Source organism: Sus scrofa, chromosome 15, assembly GCF_054392235.1.
Source record: "Sus scrofa isolate SSC_HxYL_T2T_F1_AM1 chromosome 15, Sscrofa_HxYL_maternal_Yorkshire_Landrace_v2.0, whole genome shotgun sequence".
Lineage (NCBI taxonomy): Eukaryota > Metazoa > Chordata > Mammalia > Artiodactyla > Suidae > Sus > Sus scrofa.
The window spans coordinates 66,603,834-66,623,176 of record NC_139397.1 but is presented as its reverse complement, the minus strand read 5'-3'; the positions used below and the strand labels follow the sequence as shown (position 1 = coordinate 66,623,176).

General features: G+C 39.8%; 1 protein-coding gene across 43 annotated transcripts in view; it reads right to left on the bottom strand.

Moving 5' to 3' along the window:
• The window catches only part of FUT10 (fucosyltransferase 10), a 429,533-nt gene that overhangs the window by 172,618 nt on the left and 237,572 nt on the right, over positions 1–19,343 (bottom strand). For 33 of the 43 annotated variants that reach the window (XM_085000164.1, XM_085000131.1, XM_085000142.1 and 30 more), the window contains 2 exons: positions 12,974–13,049; positions 10,219–10,302 (listed from right to left, as the gene is read on the bottom strand). In XM_085000164.1, the coding sequence (XP_084856290.1) occupies positions 10,295–10,302; positions 12,974–13,049 (84 nt within the window). In that variant the 3' untranslated portion in view covers positions 10,219–10,294. The remainder of the gene's footprint in view (positions 1–10,218; positions 10,303–12,973; positions 13,050–19,343) is intronic. The other 10 variants (XM_085000144.1, XM_085000119.1, XM_085000117.1 and 7 more) reach the window with 1 other exon arrangement.

The window sequence follows — 19,343 nt, the reverse complement described above, 5'->3', positions numbered from 1 at the left end:
TCTTTTTTCATCTACTTTCTTTTTCCTCCTTTCTTTCTTTCTTTCTTTTTTTTTTTTTTTTCTTTTTAGGGTCACACCCATACCATATAGAAGTTGCCCGGACTAGAGGTCGAATCTACAGCTGCTGGCCTATACCACAGCCACAGCAATGTGGGATCCGAGCTGCGTCTGCAACCTACACACAGCTCATGGCAACGCCAGACCCTTAACTCACTGAGCAAGGTTGGGGATCAAATCCACGTCCTAATTTTCTAGAATCTTACAGCCTGCCAAAACTGAATCAAGCAGAAACAGACCAACTGAACAGACCCATCACTAGAAATGAAATTGAAGAGGTCATAAAATCACTCCCTACAAATAAAAGCCCAGGACCAGATGGCTTCATAGGTGAATTTTATCAAACATATAAAGAGGAATTGGTGCCCATCCTCCTTAAACTCTTTCAAAAGGTTGAAGAAGAAGGAATACTCCCAAAGACATTCTATGAGGCCACCATCACCCTCATTCCAAAACCAGGCAGAGATACCACCAAAAAAGAAAACTATCGCCCAATATCATTGATGAATATAGATGCAAAAATTCTCAACAAAATCTTAGCCAACCGAATCCAACAACATACCAAAAAAATTATACACCATGACCAGGTTGGGTTCATCCCAGGTTCACAAGGATGGTTCAACATACGCAAATCAATCAACATCATACACCACATTAACAAAAAAAAGGTCAAAAATCATATGATCATCTCAATAGACGCAGAAAAAGCATTTGACAAAGTTCAACATCCATTCATGATCAAGACCCTCGCCAAAGTGGGTATAGAGGGAACATTCCTGAATATAATCAAAGCCATTTATGATAAACCCACAGCACATATAATCCTCAATGGGGAAAAACTGAAAGCCTTCTCACTCAAATCTGGAACAAGACAGGGATGCCCACTCTTACCACTGCTCTTCAACATCGTTTTGGAAGTCTTAGCCACAGCAATTAGACAAACAAAAGAAATAAAAGGCATCCAGATAGGAAGAGAAGAGATCAAACTGTCACTGTATGCAGATGACATGATACTATACCTAGAAAACCCTAAGGACTCAACCCCAAAACTCCTTGAACTGATTAATAAATTCAGCAAAGTGGCAGGATATAAGATTAACATTCAGAAGTCAGTTGCATTTCTGTATACCAGCAATGAAACATTAGAAAAGGAATACAAAAAAATGATACCTTTTAAAATTGTACCTCACAAAATCAAATACCTCGGAATACACCTGACCAAAGAGGTAAAGGAGAACTATAAAACGTTAATCAAAGAAATCAAAGAAGATGTAAAGAAATGGAAAGATATTCCATGTTCCTGGATTGGAAAAATCAATATTGTGAAAATGGCCATCCTACCCAAAGCAATCTACAGATTCAATGCAATCCCTATCAAATTACCCATGACATTGTTCACAGAATGAGAACAAACAATCCAAACATTTATATGGAACCACAAAAGACCCAGAATCGCCAAAGCAATCCTGAGAAACAAAAACCAAGCAAGAGGCATAACTCTCCCAGACTTCAAGAAATACTACAAAGCCACAGTCATCAAAACAGTGTGGTACTGGTATCAAAACAGACAGACAGACCAAGGGAACAGAATAGAGAATCCGGAAATTAACCCTGACACCTATGGTCAATTAATCTTTGACAAGGGAGGCAAGAACATCAAATGGGAAAAACAAAGTCTATTCAGCAAGCATTGCTGGGAAACCTGGACAGCTGCATGCAAAGCAATGAGACTAGAACACACCCTCACACCATGCACAAAAATAAACTCAAAATGGCTGAAAGACTTAAATATACGACAGGACACCATCAAACTCCTAGAAGAAAACATAGGCAAAACACTCTCTGACATCAACCTCATGAATATTTTCTCAGGGCAGTCTCCCAAAGCAATAGAAATTAGAGCAAAAATAAACCCATGGGACCTCATCAAACTGAAAAGCTTTTGCACAGCAAAGGAAACCAAAAAGAAAACAAAAAGACAACTTACAGAATGGGAGAAAATAGTTTCAAATGATGCAACTGACAAGGGCTTAATCTCTAGAATATATAAGCAACTTATACAACTCAACAGCAAAAAAGCCAATCAATCAATGGAAAAATGGGCAAAAGACCTGAAGAGACATTTCTCCAAAGAAGATATACAGATGGCCAACAAACACATGAAAAAATGCTCAACATCGCTGATTATAAGAGAAATGCAAATCAAAACTACCATGAGATACCACCTCACACCAGTCAGAATGGCCATCATTAAGAAATCCACAAATAACAAGTGCTGGAGGGGCTGTGGAGAAAAGGGAACCCTCCTGCACTGCTGGTGGGAATGTAAACTGGTACAGCCACTATGGAGAACAGTTTGGAGATACCTTAGAAATCTATACATAGAACTTCCATATGACCCCCCAATCCCACTCTTGGGCATCTATCCAGACAAAGCTCTACTTAAAAGAGACACATGCACCCGCATGTTCATTGCAGCCCTATTCACAATAGCCAGGACATGGAAACAACCCAAATGTCCATCGACAGATGATTGGATTCGGAAGAAGTGGTATATATACACAATGGAATACTACTCAGCCATAAAAAAAGGATGACATCATGCCATTTGCAGCAACATGGATGGAACTAGAGAATCTCATCCTGAGTGAAATGAGCCAGAAAGACAAAGACAAATACCATATGATATCACTTATAACTGGAATCTAATATCCAGCACAAATGAACATCTCCTCAGAAAAGAAAATCATGGACTTGGAGAAGAGACTTGTGGTTGCCTGATGGGAGGTGGAGGGAGTGGGAGGGATCGGGAGCTTGGGCTTATCAGACACAACCTAGAATAGATTTATAAGGAGATCCTGCTGAATAGCATTGAGAACTTTGTCTAGATACTCATGTCGCAACAGAAGAAAGGGTGGGGGAAAAAACTGTAACTGCAATGTATACATGTAAGGATAACCTGACCCCCTTGCTGTACAGTGGGAAAAAAAAAAAAAAAAAATCCACGTCCTCATGGATACTAGTCTGGCTCATTACCACAGAGCCACAACGGGAACTTCATCTCCTTCCTGTTAACAGGACTTCTTTAAGCCATGGAAGGCAGATCAGCTGGCAACAAATTCTTTTGAGTTTTTCTTCACCTGAGAATGTCCTCATTTCCACTTTGTTCCTCATGGTTGTTTTCACTGGCTATAGAATTCTGGTTGACAGTTCCTTTCTTTTATCACTTGAAATATATTGTGCCATTTCCTTCTACTTCCATGTTTCTGATAACAAATCTTATTTGAATTGTTTTTCTCCCACAGGTAAGGTGTCATTTTTCTCTGACTTCTTTCAAAAGTCTTCTTTGCCTTTAGTTCTCAGAAGTCTGATTATGATTTGTTTTGGCATGGATTTCTTTGGGTTCATCCTGTATGGGGTTTTCTCAGTTTCTTGAGTAGGTTTGCTTATGTCACTTGCCAAATTTGAGGAATTTTTAGTCATTATTTATTTTTTAGGGCCATTTTCTTTCTCAGACACAAATGTCACTTATTTGTTATAGTCCCACTGGTCCCCTGGGCTGTGTTCTTTTTTTTTTTTTCCCAAGTCCATTTTCTCTCTGTCATTCAGATTCAGCCATTTCTATTTTTCTACATTCAACTTGGCTGAAATATTTCTGTCGTCTCCATTTTACTTTTGAGCCCATCAACTGACGTTTTTAATTTCTGATTTTTACATTTGCATTGGGTTATCCTTTATACAATCAACTTTTTACTGAAATTTTATTTTTTTCCAATCATGTTCATCAACGCCCATTGAAGGTATTTAAAAATCCCTGTCAGGGAGTTCCTGTCATGGTGCAGAGGAAATGAATCTGACTAGGAACCATGAGGTTGTGGGTTCGATCCCTGGCCTCACTCAGTGGGTTAAGGATGTGGCGTTTACTGTGAGCTGTGGTATAGGTTGCAGACATGGCTCAGATCTGGCATTGCTGTGGCCATGGCATAGGCTGGCAGCTGCAGCTCTGATTAGACCCCTAGCCTGGGAACGTCCATATGCCATGGGTGAGGCTCTAAAAGGCAAAAAAAAAAAAAAGAAAAAAAATCCTTGTTAGGAGTTCTCTGGTAGCTCAGTGGGCTAAGGATCCAGTGTTGTTAGTGCTGTGGCTTGTGTCAGTGCTGTGGCGTGGGTTCAATCCCTGGAACTTCTGCATGCCATGAGGGAGTCCAAAAAATATTTAATTTAATTCAAAAATAAAAATCCTTGTCAGACAACTATAACATCTATGTCATTTTGATGTTGGTATGTATTGATTGTATTTTCTCATTCAAATTAAGACTTTCCTGGTTTGTTGTAAGGTGAGTGAGTTTTGTTTAAATCCTAGACCTGTTGGACATCATGTTATGATACTCTGATTTTTATGGAAGTCTTCTGTCTTAGTGGCCTCCTCTGAAACCACACTAGCAAAAGAAAGTGGATGCCATCTGATCAGCGCCCAGTGGGGCTGAAGTCCAAGTTCTCCACTTCCTCCACTGACATCACTATCATGGAGAGGTAACTTGTTACCATGGTGAGGAGATAGAAAGTTCAGGCTCTTCACTGGGCCCCATCTGGGAGGGAAAGGATTAGTTACTACTTAATTACTACTCCCTGAGTGACCTCCACTAACAACATGGTAGGGAGAGTCCTTGTTACAGCTGATGGTAAAGCTTCAGCTCCCCACTTGTCCATCCCTGCCATCACCTGGTCTGGGGCAGGGTACGGATTGGTTTGCAACAAGCAGTTGGACAAGGGTGGGCATGTAGGCTCCTCATTCTGCTTTGGCTGATGGGGGTGGGATGATGTTCAACTTGAGTAGAGGCATCTGCAAGCTGTCTGTCTTGCTAGACTTCCCCTTTGCTGGGCCTTTGGCTAGAGAGATAGGCTTTTTTTTTTTTTGCTTTTACATTTGTGCTTGTTGGCATTTCTGGCACCCAGACCAGGATGCATAATGCAAAAGGAACTCACTACTGTGTTGTTCCTTAGGTCCTGAGGTCCCTGGCCAATGTGGCTTCTTTTCACCTTTCAGAGTCTTTTTACGCGTGTTGTCTGTTTGTTTTTTGTTTTTGCTTTTTAGGCCCACATCCGCAGCACATGAAGGTTTCCAAGCTAGGGGTCGAATCAGAGCTACAGCCACAGCAACGCCAGATCTGAGCCGTTGTCTGCGACCTATACCACAGCTCATGGCAACACTGGATCCTTAATCTACTGAGCGAGGCCAGGGATCAAATCCACAACTTCATGGTTCCTAGTCAGATTTGTTTCCACTGTGCCACAATGGGGACTCCTGGAGTCTTCTTATGCTTGTTTGTATATACTGTTTAGGGATTTTAATTGTACTTAGTGCCAAGAATAGGGAAAAGAATATCTTTCCAGAAGTGGAAATCTTCATTTCTTATTCTAATGATATTCACATCACCTAGATTTTGGTTGGATACTTTGATGGCAAAGTTTGTTTTTGCCCTTGGGATATACAGTCAAATGACTGTCTTGAAGTCACTTGGAAGAAGTTACTCTATGTGGTTACACCGCAAACAGAACTATTTTATTTCACTTTTGGTTTTTAGGATTTGCTTTTTAACTTAATTTTGAGATATAACTATGTAAAATACTTAACAGATCCTCAATGAAAGGTATAAAGAAGGTGAGCTTTCATTTCGGCCTCCAACATACTCCCTCCCTCTCCTTAGGTGACCATTTTTTGAAAAACATAAGGTTTACTTTCCATTTAAAAAAAAATATAAACAGGAGTTCCTGTTATGGCTCAGCAGAAACGAACCCAACTGGTATCTATGAGGACTCAGGTTCGATCCCTGGTTTTTCTCAGTGGGTCAAAGATCTGGCATTGCCATTGCCGTCAGTGTGGCGCAGGTTGCAGACATAGCTCAGATTACTTGCTGCTGTGTCTGTGGTGTAGTCTGACAGCTGTAGCTCCAATTAGACCCCTAGCCTGTGAACTTCCATATGCCATGGGTGTAGCCCTAAAAAGACAAAGAAAATTTAAAAATTAAAAAATGAATATACATATTTGAATAACCTCCTTTTTAGTCACTTACCTGTCTGCTATCTATATACATTGGCCTCTATCTTGCCTTTTCACTGAATATATTGGCTCTATTACATGTAGAGGTATTCCTCATCCTTTTCTCCAGTGGCAGAGTACTTGATTGAGCAGATGTATTATTGTTTACATTCAATCAGTGCAATAAATAGCTTTCTCCATATAATTTTTTTTTTTTTTTTTTTTTGCCAGCTTTGGGCTAGATTACTCAAAGGAAAATTCGTATGTAAATTTGCTGGATATTGCCAACATATGCTACATGGATGTTGTTATAATTTGTGTTCTTAACAGAAACAGATTAAAATAGATTACCCCAGAACCTTGTCAAATGCATTGTTTAACATTTGGATTTTAGTCAATCTAAAAGGTGAGATACTGTATCTCAATGTAGTTTTATTTTTGTATGTTTTTAAATCTGAGCCAATTGAAGCTTTTATTTTCTTTTTTTTAAAATTTAGCTAAGAGCAGTTTGCACTCCTTTTTTCAGTGATGCTCTGCTTGTTTTTCTGCCAAGTTGTTGGCTTTTCTAAACTGTTTTTAATAGCTTTTAATATAATTAGGGTTATTGACCTATTTTATATAAAACAAACTGCAAATTCTTTTTCATAACAGTATTTATTTAACATTTACTCTATGAGGATTTTTTTGTGTTACAAGCAACAGAAACAAAAAGTAACATATAATCTTTTAAAGAAAAGATGTGGGAGCTATATAATTGAAAAATCCAAAAGTAAGACTGGCTCCAGACAAGACTCAATTAATGGGCTCACACAATAAGCAGTGGGTGTCATCAAAGACTTTTCCTCCCCTTCTCTTCTCTTTCATGCTCCTCTAATAACAGCAAAATGGCTGCAGCAGTTCCAGCCCTCACATTCTCACTGGGTCCCATCCAAGAGAAGTATAAGTCCATCAATTTGGAGTTCCAACAAGAAAGAAAATTTCCTCCTGGGAGTTCCCATCGTGACGCAGTGGTTAACGAATCCGACTAGGAACCATGAGGTTGCAGGTTCGATCCCTGGCCTTGCTCAGTGGGTTAACGATCCGGTGTGGCCGTGAGCTGTGGTGTAGGTCGCAGACGCGGCTCGGATCCTGCGTTGCTGTGGCTCTGGCGTAGGCCGGCAGCTACAGCTCCGATTCGACCCCTAGCCTGGGAACCCCCATATGCCGCGGGAGCAGCCCAAGAAATACAAAAAAAAAAAAAAAAAAAAAAAAAAAAAAGACCAAAAAAAAAAAAAAAAAGAAAATTTCCTCCTGCCAAACCCCAGCAAATTTCTCCTTGGTTTTCTTTAGCTTTGCTTGACTTATATGCCCAGTTATGGCCATTTTCTGATTTGTATTACTAAATGTGCCCAAAGCCCATGAATAAAATTGGTCCTTCCTGTAATATCCTCCTTATGTTACTGCACAGAGTTATCTTCCCAAGGTTTTATGGCAGGGAGTCTTTTATTTGATATTTTCAGAGTTGCAGGGTGTTAGGTTATTTTTCTGCCATACTGGCTGTGTCATATGCTTTTTTCAAGTTACCTTTTCTATCAGCTTCTCTTATCTTTATGTTATAACAAATCTCCATCCACAAAATCAAGCTGCAGAAAATAAACTCCCTGACATGGTAATGGAAGTTCATGGCTTCCCCTGATTTTCTATTTCAATAATTTCCGCTGCCAGAAATTGCTTTTGATTCTCGAATCAGAAAATTCTTTGATGTGAAGGCAACTTACCACAATAAAATATAAAAACCAGCAACTTGTTAGCACCTTGTTTTTCCTTTGGATTTTCCTGCCTTTCACATATCAGTCACTTTTTTTGTCTTGTAATTAACTCTCTGCCTTGTGTATTTGAGGCATGTTATTTGCTCTATTTTTCTTGTCTTTATCAATAACTTATTTCACTTTATTGTTTCCTTCACCCTAGACCATCATGAACACACTATAAATTGAATCCAAAAGGTATGCAATTTGGCACTTTTTGGTCCTCTTTATCAACATCTTCAGTAGATTTATTTCAAATTTTATCTTAAGTCTCCCACTCACTCTTACTTTGCATATTACTTCTACTGCCTCCAGTGGCTAGGGATTGAGATAAGCGATGGAACTGCTGGGGCTCTGTGTTTACAGAAGTCTTAAGAGGCCTATCTATTCTACTGAATGATTTTGGAAGTCACCACGTGCTATAATGGTACAGCCAAGGGAACTATACCGTGCCATGTACCTCTTCCCCAGGGTCACCAGTTCTCCGTATTCTCTGGAAACCCAACAAGATGGCTCTTGGTACAACTCAAATCCCATATGTCCCTCATTGAACTTTCCGTGCTCTTTCATTACACAGTCACTCCACCTCATAGCCTCTCTATTCTCATTGTCACCCTAAATCCTGGTCTCCAGAATAAAAGCACTCAAAACCACCTTCAGTCCAGTCATACTTCCATTCTCCCCTTCATCTACCATGTATTCCAGCCAAACCAAAACACTGACCATTCTCCTATGACATGTATTTCTAAAATACTATACAGAATAGAAATTCTATTTTCTCTCCTCCATTTGTTTATGTCCAAATTTATTCCATCCTTAAAAGCCGAGTTCAAATGCCTTGTACAATATATTGTATCTTATCATTCTGGAAGTACCCTTTCTTCTCCAAACTCCTGTGGTATTTTACCCATATTTCTCTTCCATACATACGACTTTCTTTAACTTTGGGTGATTTAGGAATGTATTTTTCTCACCAGACTGCAATTTCTTAAGGACTTGGTCAATTTCCTTATGAAATCATCTTTTTTATTCTGCACAGTGACTGACAAGTACCTTATACAGACAGAGAAGTGAGGTGTTTTCATGCATTTTCTTTTTCTTTTTACAGCCACACCTGTGGCATATGGAAGTTCCCAGGCCTGGGGGGTCAAATTGGAGCTGCGCCTGAAGCCTATGCCCCGGCTGCAGCAGCACCAGATCCAAGGCAGATCTGCAACCTATGCCACAACTTGTGGCATCACTGGATCCTTAACCCACTGAGCCAGGCCAGGGATTGAACCCACATCCTCACAGAGACATAGGGTCCTTAACCAGCTGAGTCACAACAGGAAATCCTCATGCATTTTCTTAATTACTTCATATAGAAACTCTATAAGCTTGTATTATTTTGAGTCATTTTATACATAAGGAAATGTTTCATCAAAGGAGTAACCTGCCCTTTAGGAATAAATGACTGGGCAAATAGATCACTTCACATGAGGCTTAAAGGGATTTTATAGTAAAGGAAAGACATGCTGCATCTTCCAAAAAAAAGTTCATAAGCACAATTGAGAAAGAGATCTGTTCTTGTTTTACTTTGTTTTTGAGAATTGCTTCAATTAAGTGGGTAAATGAAATTGCCATGCTTTCCTATAATTTGCTCCTGGGGTGATACAAGTGTCATAAAAACACTGACTGAGCGAGCAGGGGTAAGGAAATGTGTAAATTTCCACCAGCATCCAGGTTTCCAGTAATGGTTAGATATCATCCCTTCAATCATCTTTTGAATAAGCACTTTCAGTCAGCTTCCAGTCTAGAAAGAAGGCAAACATTTTCTATTTTCTGGAAAAATGGATGTCTTCCAAGTGTGACTTAGGTATTTCCCAATGATTGAAGATGGGTGAAATGACTGATGGTATGGCTTGAATTCACCTTTTTTTAATTTTTAAAAAATTTTTAAAAGTTAAAGTATAGTTGGTTTACAGTGTTGTGCCAATTTCTGCTGTACAGCATAGTGACCCAGTCATACATATGTACACATTCTTTTTCTCTTGATGAGAGGGAAACTGATGTTCACCATCACATCAGGTTTCTAAGCATGTAAGCCAAACAGGGAACTTGCCTACTTTTACCTTTCAGAAGAGTTCACTACAAGGAGTGAAGCGGTGAAGGGAGCCACTACCTGGCAATGCAAAATGCTCTTAGATTCTCTATAGGTATCTCAGTGAGGAGTGTGGCTGAAAGGAGGACACGTCTTGGTCCTGGTGCTGGAGATCTGTCAAAACTGGCTAATATATGCGGTTTCCTCTAGTCCACTCCCATCATTTTACCATCAGACAAAGTGAAACGACTTACCAAGATTAGAAGAAACACTGTGACCAAGGCTCCCATGTTGCCTCCAAGAGTATAAAGTAGAGCAAGGTAGAAGCTTCTATGTTTCTGTAAGAGAAAGAGCAGAAAGATCAGTCAAGCTCAAACCCAGATCCTTACCTCTAGGTGAAACAGCATGACCTTTGCACTGAGAAATACAATAAATATTCTGGTTCTGCTCCTTACTGTATCCTTAAGCAAAGCAGTTTCCTCATTTGTTAAATGTGATTTTTACAAGTATTTCCTTTACAAGGTCGTATGGAAGATTGCAAGAGATAAAGCATTGAGAAAAGATCTGGGAAATAGTACACTATCAATAAATGTAGGTTCTACTTTTGATAAGTTTAAGGTTGAAATTAAAAAAAAAACAAAATTAGGGAATTGAAAGAGAAAAAGAAAGCCAATAAATGTCTCTTTCAATCAGTAGAGTCCTATGAAGACAATCTGAATCATATTTAGTCTCTTGGACAAATAACAGAGGAGATAGAGTCATGTAATATAATTTTTCATTAAGTGTTTAAGACATATGGACAATCCAAGCCTGGCCGTTTTCCCTTTGCCCAGAAAACATTCTAGCCACAATAGAATTTGGAGCATGATCAATCTAACATCTTCAATCGCATTTCTGGTGTGTGCATACTTTCACATAACGTTGTCTGAAAGGCTCTCAGTGGAGTTTCTTACCGCCTTCATCTAATGGGCAGCAGCTGGCTGGAAACAATCCTTCCATATTGTTCACCTTTTCAGGTCACAGTAAAACATCTCCCTTCACCCCACCCTGGGAAGACTAGCTGTTCTTTTGCTATTTGTAATGTTGACAGTCCCTTTTAGGGCAGATTTTCCTCCACCAGGTGGTTCTGGTGTTTTAGTGTTTTTCACTAACTAGCTAATTCCTCTCTGAGTTTATTTGAATGTTAGTTTGGTTTTTTTTATGAACAACACATTTGGATCTTCTACTCTCTCCTGGACTCTTATTTGGCAGCGATAATGAGAAGCAGCTGTCTGCCCCAGGCCCTGACACAGATACTGGTGTCATCATCACGGTTCGAAGCTCTGCCAGCTCAGCTACCCACCTAGCTCAGCCCTCTCTTCTTGTTGCTTTTCTAGTCAGATTTCTTTTTTTTTTTTTCTCGTTTCTTTCTTTCTTTCTTTCTTTCTTTCTTTCTTTCTTTCTTTCTTTCTTTCTTTCTTTCTTTCTTTCCTTCCATCCTTCCTTCCTTCCTTCCTTCCTTCCTTTCTTTCTTTCTTTCTCTTTCTTCCTTCCTTCCTTCCTTTCTTTCTTTTTTTTTTTTTGCTTTTAAGGGCCACACCTGCAGCATATAGAAGTTCCTGGGCTAGGGGCTGAATCAGAGCTACAGCTGCTGGCCTACAACACAGCCACAGCAACATGGGATCCGAGCCGCATCTGCGACCCACACCACATCTCATGGCACTGCCGGATCCTTAACCCACTGAGTGAGACCAGGGATCAAACCCACATCCTTATGGACACTAGCCAGGTTTGTAACCCGCTGAGTCACAATGGGAACTCCCCATAGTCAGATTTCTGATTCAAGCCCTGCATCAATTTTTGTTCTGAAAGGTACGATTTTATTTTTGTCTACTGTTCTCCCATTGGATATCCTTTGTTGGACATAGGGAAAAGGGGGCAAATGACATGGAGTTTGGTCTTTGTACTTTTTTTTAGAAAGTTCTGTCTTCTATCATATCTATTTATCTATCTATACCTCTTTCTAACTCCTTAACTGCCAGAGTGATTATGATAAAGCTGAGTCAATCTGATAAAGAAATAATTAATACTAAAAGTAAAAAATAGAAGTAGCAAAAGTAACTACAAAAAGATCCCAACATTTGATGCCTTTGTGCCTCTAAACTTAAGATAGTTTCCTAAATATTTGCTATTCAGTACTGGAATTTGAAATAGAGACAATAATAATTAAAAATATTGATTCATGGATCTTTGTCATCTTCTCTGTATTTGATGATATATATATAATAAAATGAAACCATTTAATGGACTCAAAATTATAAGTCCTGGTCTCAAGTTCTGGATCTGCTCTGTGTAACTATGTAATCCTGAATTATATACACACACATAAATATTTTATATGTATATATACTTATATGAATGCATATAAACATATATAACAAAAAATGTAGGAAGTCTGGTAGCCCAGCTAGTATTCATGAGGACATGGGTTCAATCACTGTCCTCACTCAGTGGGTTAAAAGATCTGGCGTTGCTGTGAGCTGTGGTGTAGGTCCAAGATGTGGCTCAGATCTGGTGTTGCTGTGGCTGTGGTGTAGGCCAGCAGCTGCAGCTCTGATTCAACTCCTAGCCTGAGAACTTCCATTTGTCCTGGGTGCAGCCCTGAAAAGCAAAAAAAAAGGGGGGGAGGGGAAAGAAAAGTACACCAAAATTATAATATATATTTCATAGATATATAAGAAAATTTTTTAAATTCACATGTGAAAAATCACAAGTAATGTGAAAAAAAGGTGAAAGTAATTTAAAAAATTAAATATGATTAAAATACTTGTACAATTATACATGTGTCAGAGACTAGCTATTCATCAAACCCAATTTCTCCTCTCCTTGAGTCCAAAGACAGCCTCTGTGGCAGTTAGATCTGGCCATGTGACTGATTTGGGGGTCAATGGTATGTGAGTGGAGGGGAGGGTCACCACCTCCATGCTTGACCCATTAACCACCCCCACCATGAACCCTTCATTCGCTTACCCCTTCCAGCAAGGATGGCCAGCTTGGAAACCACGTGTTGCAGATCCATGAAGCACCACTGCCTGGGAGATGCTGCCTGCCAATTAGAACACCTGGTTAGGATGACATGGGCAAGAAATACATTTCTTATTGGGTTAAGCCTGAGATTGGGGTGGGGGGGGCGGTTAATCTGTTAAAAGCAGCAGAAGCGACAGATGGCAGACTCCAGGGGCAGGCTGCCAAGCTGCTGGAAGTGGTATGAGTCTGATTTTAATTGAGAAGAGCCCAGTGCTGACAGTTAACTAGGAAAACAGGTCTAGATGAGGCCCAGCCAATGACTGCTTGAAACATAATATGGTCAAGTCAGCTGTGCCAACAGGGATAAATTCAGAGGTCCTTAGAGGAGATTCCTGCCAATCCTCCAGGCCAGTAAAGATTCTTGAACCACAGACAAACAGTTAGGAAGGTCCTGATTATCCCCTTTATAATGTTTGCTTATGGGTATGTCCATTGTGGAAAAATATTTTTGTGAATTCTGAATTAGATAGAATTTGAATACCTGGAATTATCAGGAATGGCAGGTCTCAGATAGTCTACTTTATTTGAGACTTAATTTTTTTTTTTTTTTTGGTCTTTTTAGGGCTGCACCGGCAGCATATGGAGGTTCCCAGGCTAGGGGTCGAATCGGAGCTGCAACTGACAGCCTGCGCCACAGCCACAGCAACACCAGATCCAAACCACGTCTGCAACCTACACCACAGCTCACAGCAACACCGGATTCTTAACCCACTGAGCGAGGCCAGGGATCAAACCTGCATCCTCATGGATACCACTCAGATTTCATTTCCCCTGAGCCATGATGGGAACTCCAAGACTCAATTTTTTATATTTCTGTGAAGGCTTAATTGACCATGAAACTAAAATCATGCACAGCTACCGGTCAGCGTTTATACTGACATCCTTAAAAAATTCAGAAAAATCCCAGACAAAAATTATAAAAATAAACAGTCTCCAAATTTCAATAGTATTCACATGTCAGAGAGTGGTCATAAGTCTAAACAGGAACCCAAGATTAGAAAACATTCCCTCTCCAAAATAAACTCCTCTAGATCTGGTTCTCTGCGTTGCAATCCTGTTACATGTTATTTCATATTTTCCACCTCATTATTTCCAAATGTGAGGCCCACAGAAATGGTATTCATTAAATTCCTAGGAACTTACTTTTTTATATAACTAATTCAACAACTGAGGGTATAGCCCCTTCCTTTCTCATTGTCTAGGCTCTTAAATGTTTCAATAATACACGCATCATTCCCTCTACCAGTTATTAGATATCTGGTTCTCTGGCAGAGGCAAACTCATAAAAATAAGTTAAAGCCAAATGCAGGGATAAGACTAGGAGCATAATCTGGTGCTCCTGGTGTGGCTGTCTGGATACCCCCAAATCCTACTATCTGACATTGCTCAAACATCACACAATGACAGAGGTGCAAAGCAACTGCAGTGAAATGCAATTGATAACATCTGTGAAGATTACAGCACACCAGATTCAACTGGTATCATAACTAACAGCCACATATCATTTATTCACTCAAAAATTCATCCAATTGGAAGATTCCAGATTATTCTAAACATAGCTTAGTAACATTACTGCAGTACATGTTCTGCCCACAACCCCACTGAAGACACTGGCAATGACACTTGTCTTGACATGGCATCTCTCCATCCCCTTCAGTACACACCAGAGCCAATACACCTTTTAGAGATCAGTGGCCTTCCCTAAGGTTAAATGTGGGGCATATATTATTGAGTGCTTTTATGTTTTTCTAAATAAATTACTATGCATCTATACAAATGAATTATTCCATCCCAGTCTCTTAAGAATCACTTTAGTAACACAGTGTCCCAAACAAGAGAATTTTTTTTTCTCCGTTGAGGTAGAGAGTACTCAGTTTTGACTCAAAAGATTACAATAGGTCCAACTTTACACTGAATAAACTCTGGATAACTAATAGTTTTTACTTGTTAACAGTGATAATGCTTTTTAAATAGCACCCCTAAAAGAAAAAAAATTTTTAGACAGTATGTGCCATGAGAAAGCATACAAAAAGATTTTTCCTCATTTTTTAAACTCAAAATATATTTGCCACAAAATCATATCTCTAATTGATATATTTTACATATACCACGTTAAGCCCTAAAACCATTGTCTTATAATTTGAACAAATCATTATTTCTTGACAGATATTCTTTTTGTTTAGTTGGGTTGGGTTTGGGTTTCTTTTTTGGGGGGGAGTCCGCACCCGTGGCATATGAAGGTCCACAGGCTAGGGATCAAATCAGAGCTACAGCTGCCGACCTACGCCACAGCCACAGCAATGCCAGATCCTTAACCCACTGAGCAAGCCCAGGGGTTGAACCCACAATCTCATGGTTCCTAGTCAGATTCATTTCCACTTCACTATGATGGGAACTCCAATATCTCTTTTTGTGATTCAAGCTTTCTATAAAGAAGTTCAGGTTAGAATAAAGATCTCAGAGTTACTATCGTGGTGCAGCAGAAACAAATCCAACTAGGAACCATGAGGTTGCAGGTTCGATCCCTGGCCTCGATCAGTGGGTTAAGGATCTGGCGTTGCTGTGACTATGGCATAGGCTGGCAGCTGTAGTTCCAATTTGACCCCTAGCCCGAGAATCTCCATATGCAGCGGGTGCAGCCCTAAAGAGCAAATAAACAAAGATATCTCACTGAATTGCATGATTAAGTAATGAAAATCTTATGTCTAAATGAAATAATGTCTTGCATTTATGGAGTTGATTTAGAGAAACTGTCATTTAAATTTAAACAAATTTAGGAGTTCCCGTCCTGGCTCAATGGTTAACGAATCCAACTAGGAACCATGAGGTTGCAGGTTCGATCCCTGGCCTTGCTCAGTGGGTTAAGGATCCGGCATTGCCATGAGCTGTGATGTGGGTCGCAGACGCAGCACGGATCCCTCGTTGCTGTGGCTCTGGCGTAGGCTGGTGGCTACAGCTCCGATTAGACCCCTAGCCTGGGAATCGCCATACGCCATGGGAGTGGCCCTAGAAAAGGCAAAAAGACTAAATAAATAAATAAATAATTTAAACAAATTTAAATTTCCTATTGCCATAGCATACACATTGATATGAGCAAGAGATTTCTTAAATGCAAGACTTCTTCGTTTTGTTAGTTACCAATTGCTTTAAATTAATTTGTGATAAGAGACAACTGTGGGAGTTCCTGTTGTGGCCTAGTGGGTTACAAATCCAACTAGTATCCATATGAGGATGCAGGTTTGATCCCTGGCCTCACTCAGTAGGTTAAGGATCTGACATTGCTATGAGCTGTGGGGTAGGTCACAGACATAGCTCAGTTCCCACATTGCTGTAGCTGTGGTATAGGCTGACAGCTGCAGTTCTGATTCGATCCCTAGCCTGGAAACTTCCAAATGCCACAGGTGCGGCCCTAAAAAGCAAAAAAAAAAAAAAAAAAAATGGCAAATCTGTGTTTTAAATCTTGTTATCCATCCAAATATTTTCTTATTTCTACAGTTTAATGTTAATGTAACATATATTATTCTACATGTGTTCTGCTTCTGATTAGGATAGAGGAAATTATGAGACTTTCACCAGCTGCTTTCACCACATATATCCCTTTTCAGGTTCCTGTTTATCTACAACCTGGGATTCAGGGTGAGGTCCACCAAAGAGAATCTTTGCTGGTTTGTATTAAACGTGATGGCACCAGGTTCTCTTGGCAACTCTGATCTCACAAATTACCACCAAACTGAAGACCAGGTTCTTTACACTGTGGCCTGGACTTCTATTCTTCTGCCTGGACCCTGACTTCAGCATTGACATTGTTCTTTTATTCCTGAATATTGCCTGCTGACTTTCTCTCCTTCTGAGACCCTTGTCTTAGTATGTTTCACCTTCTAGCATGGAGACCAAGAGAATTAATCAAGACACAAAAGTCAACAGGTATTTGTGCTTTTAGGAACAGGGGGTACCTGGCTCAGATGCAATACCCTCTGGGCATTTCCTCACTGAATCCTGGTCACTTCTATTAGTAACATCAGCAAGGGCCCTGGTCCACTGCCCCACACTGTGCAATGGAAACAGACCTGCTGTTCTCCATTCAATTCCTCCTGAAGTCTGTTCTCCCACTTGAAAGATATGATCTGTATCATTCTTTCACGGCCACAGCAATGCGGGATCCAAGCCACGTCTTCGACCCATACCATAGCTCACAGCAATGCCAGATCCTCAACCCATTCAGCAAGGCCAGGGATCCTCATGGATACTAGTTGGGTTCGTTTCCATTGCACCGCAATGGAAACTCCTGTATTAGTCTTTTGACTAATGTTTTATCTTTTTAAACAAACAGATTAACTTTGTTTTGTCAGCTGAAAATAGGAAATGGACATCATGAGAGTGAAGGGGCCTAAAGTTGAACATCCCTTAAAATGACCCACAACATGACACGGAACTGGGAATTCCTTTTAATTCCAATCAAAAACTATTCATTCAAGTCTATGGGGCATGAGGATGGGCTCTGTGCCACATATATGGACAAATAATTATCCTCAAAGGCATACGGCCCTATGGAAAGTGCTTCTTTCAGGCCCTGTGAACATGCTATTGTTGACTGAAATTGAGTTTTAGATAACTTCAAAAAATTACATCATGATGTGCTTGTATTAGTTTTCTATTGCTATGTGACAGATTACCATGCAGTTAGCAGCTTAAAACAAGACCCTTTTATTAAGTCATAGTTCTGAAGGTCAAAAGTCAAGGCACAATATGGCTGGGCTTTCTGCGTAGGGTTTTACAAAGCTGAAGACAAGATATTGACTGACTGTTCTCATCTGGAACTATGGTCCTCTTCAAGCTTATCCATCTTGTTGGCACAGTACAGTTCTTTGTGGTTGTGGGACTGAAGTCCTATTTCCTTGCTGACTCTCAGTTGGGGGCCACTCTTAGCTCTTGGAGACAGCCCACAATCTTGAGACAAACAATAGACACTTTTATCTTCAGAGATAACACTAGAGAATCTCCCTGGTGTCAAAATTCTCTCATCCTCTGAATCTCAACCTTTTTAAAGTCTCACCTGATTATGTCAGCACATAATGGATAATCTCCTATTTTCAAGTCAAGGACTATGGGATCTCGATTAATCTGCAAAACCTTTTGCAACAGATCTCAAAGAAGTGTTTGATAGAAAATCTAGAGAAATTATGTTTATACCAGGAATCTAGGAGGCTATCTTAGAATTCTGCCTATCACAATGCCAGAATACAAGTTTTTAAAATAATTTTTGTTCTAGAGGAGGTTTTTAATCCAAATATTTATTGGACCTTCTCACACACTTATTTATGGTATAAGTTTTTTTATTGCTACTGTTATAAATTCCCCCAATTTGATGACTTAAAGTTTATAAATATATTATCTTACAGTTCTATAGGTCAGAATCCTGACGTAGGTCTTACTGGGATAAAACTGAGATATCAACAGGGTTGTATTCCCTTCTAGAGGCTTTTTCCAGCTTCTAGGAGCTGCCACAGGATGGCTCATGGTCCCTTTCTCTCATCTTCTAAGTTAACAATGATTCTTCTCATGCTACCATCTCACTGGTTGTCTTGCACCGGGGAAATGTTCTCTACTTTTAAGGACTCAAGAAATTAGGCTAAGGCCAGCAGGATAATCCAAAATAACTTCTCCATCTCCAGATTCTTCATTTAATCACATTTGCAAAATCCCTTTTGCAAGGGATGTAAAGTAACATTCACAGATTCCAAGGATTAGGGGATGAACATTTTTGAAGGCCATTATTCTGCCTATATCTAAAATAGAGGTCTGTGGCCCTCTCAGCCCATTTCTTCTGTTATTCAAACCATGTCATCAAAGACCAAAGAACCTTGAGTTCCTGTTGTGGCTCAATGGGTTAAGAACCTGACATTGTCTCTATGAGCATGAGGGTTCGATCCCTGGCCTCGCTCAGTGGGGTAAGGATCCGGTGTTGCCAAAAGCTGCAGCATACATCAAAGATGCAGCTTGGATCTGGTGTTGCTGCAGCTGTGGTGTAGGCCTGCAGCTGCAGCTCTAATTTGATCCCTAGCTTGGGAATTTCCATATGCTGCAGGTGTGGCCATAAAAAGAAAAAAAAGACAGAAGAACTATAGCTTAGAAAGCCTGTGATATATATACCTAGTGGACAGTATTTCCTGGAATAGGAGATATTGAGCATTATAAAATGACATACATCACAGTTGAGACAGCAGAATAAGCCAGCCAAAGATAAGATTTGTCAAAAGATACACTTCTGGTGATAAGACAAGTTCTAGGGAGCTAATATTCAGTGTGTTGATTA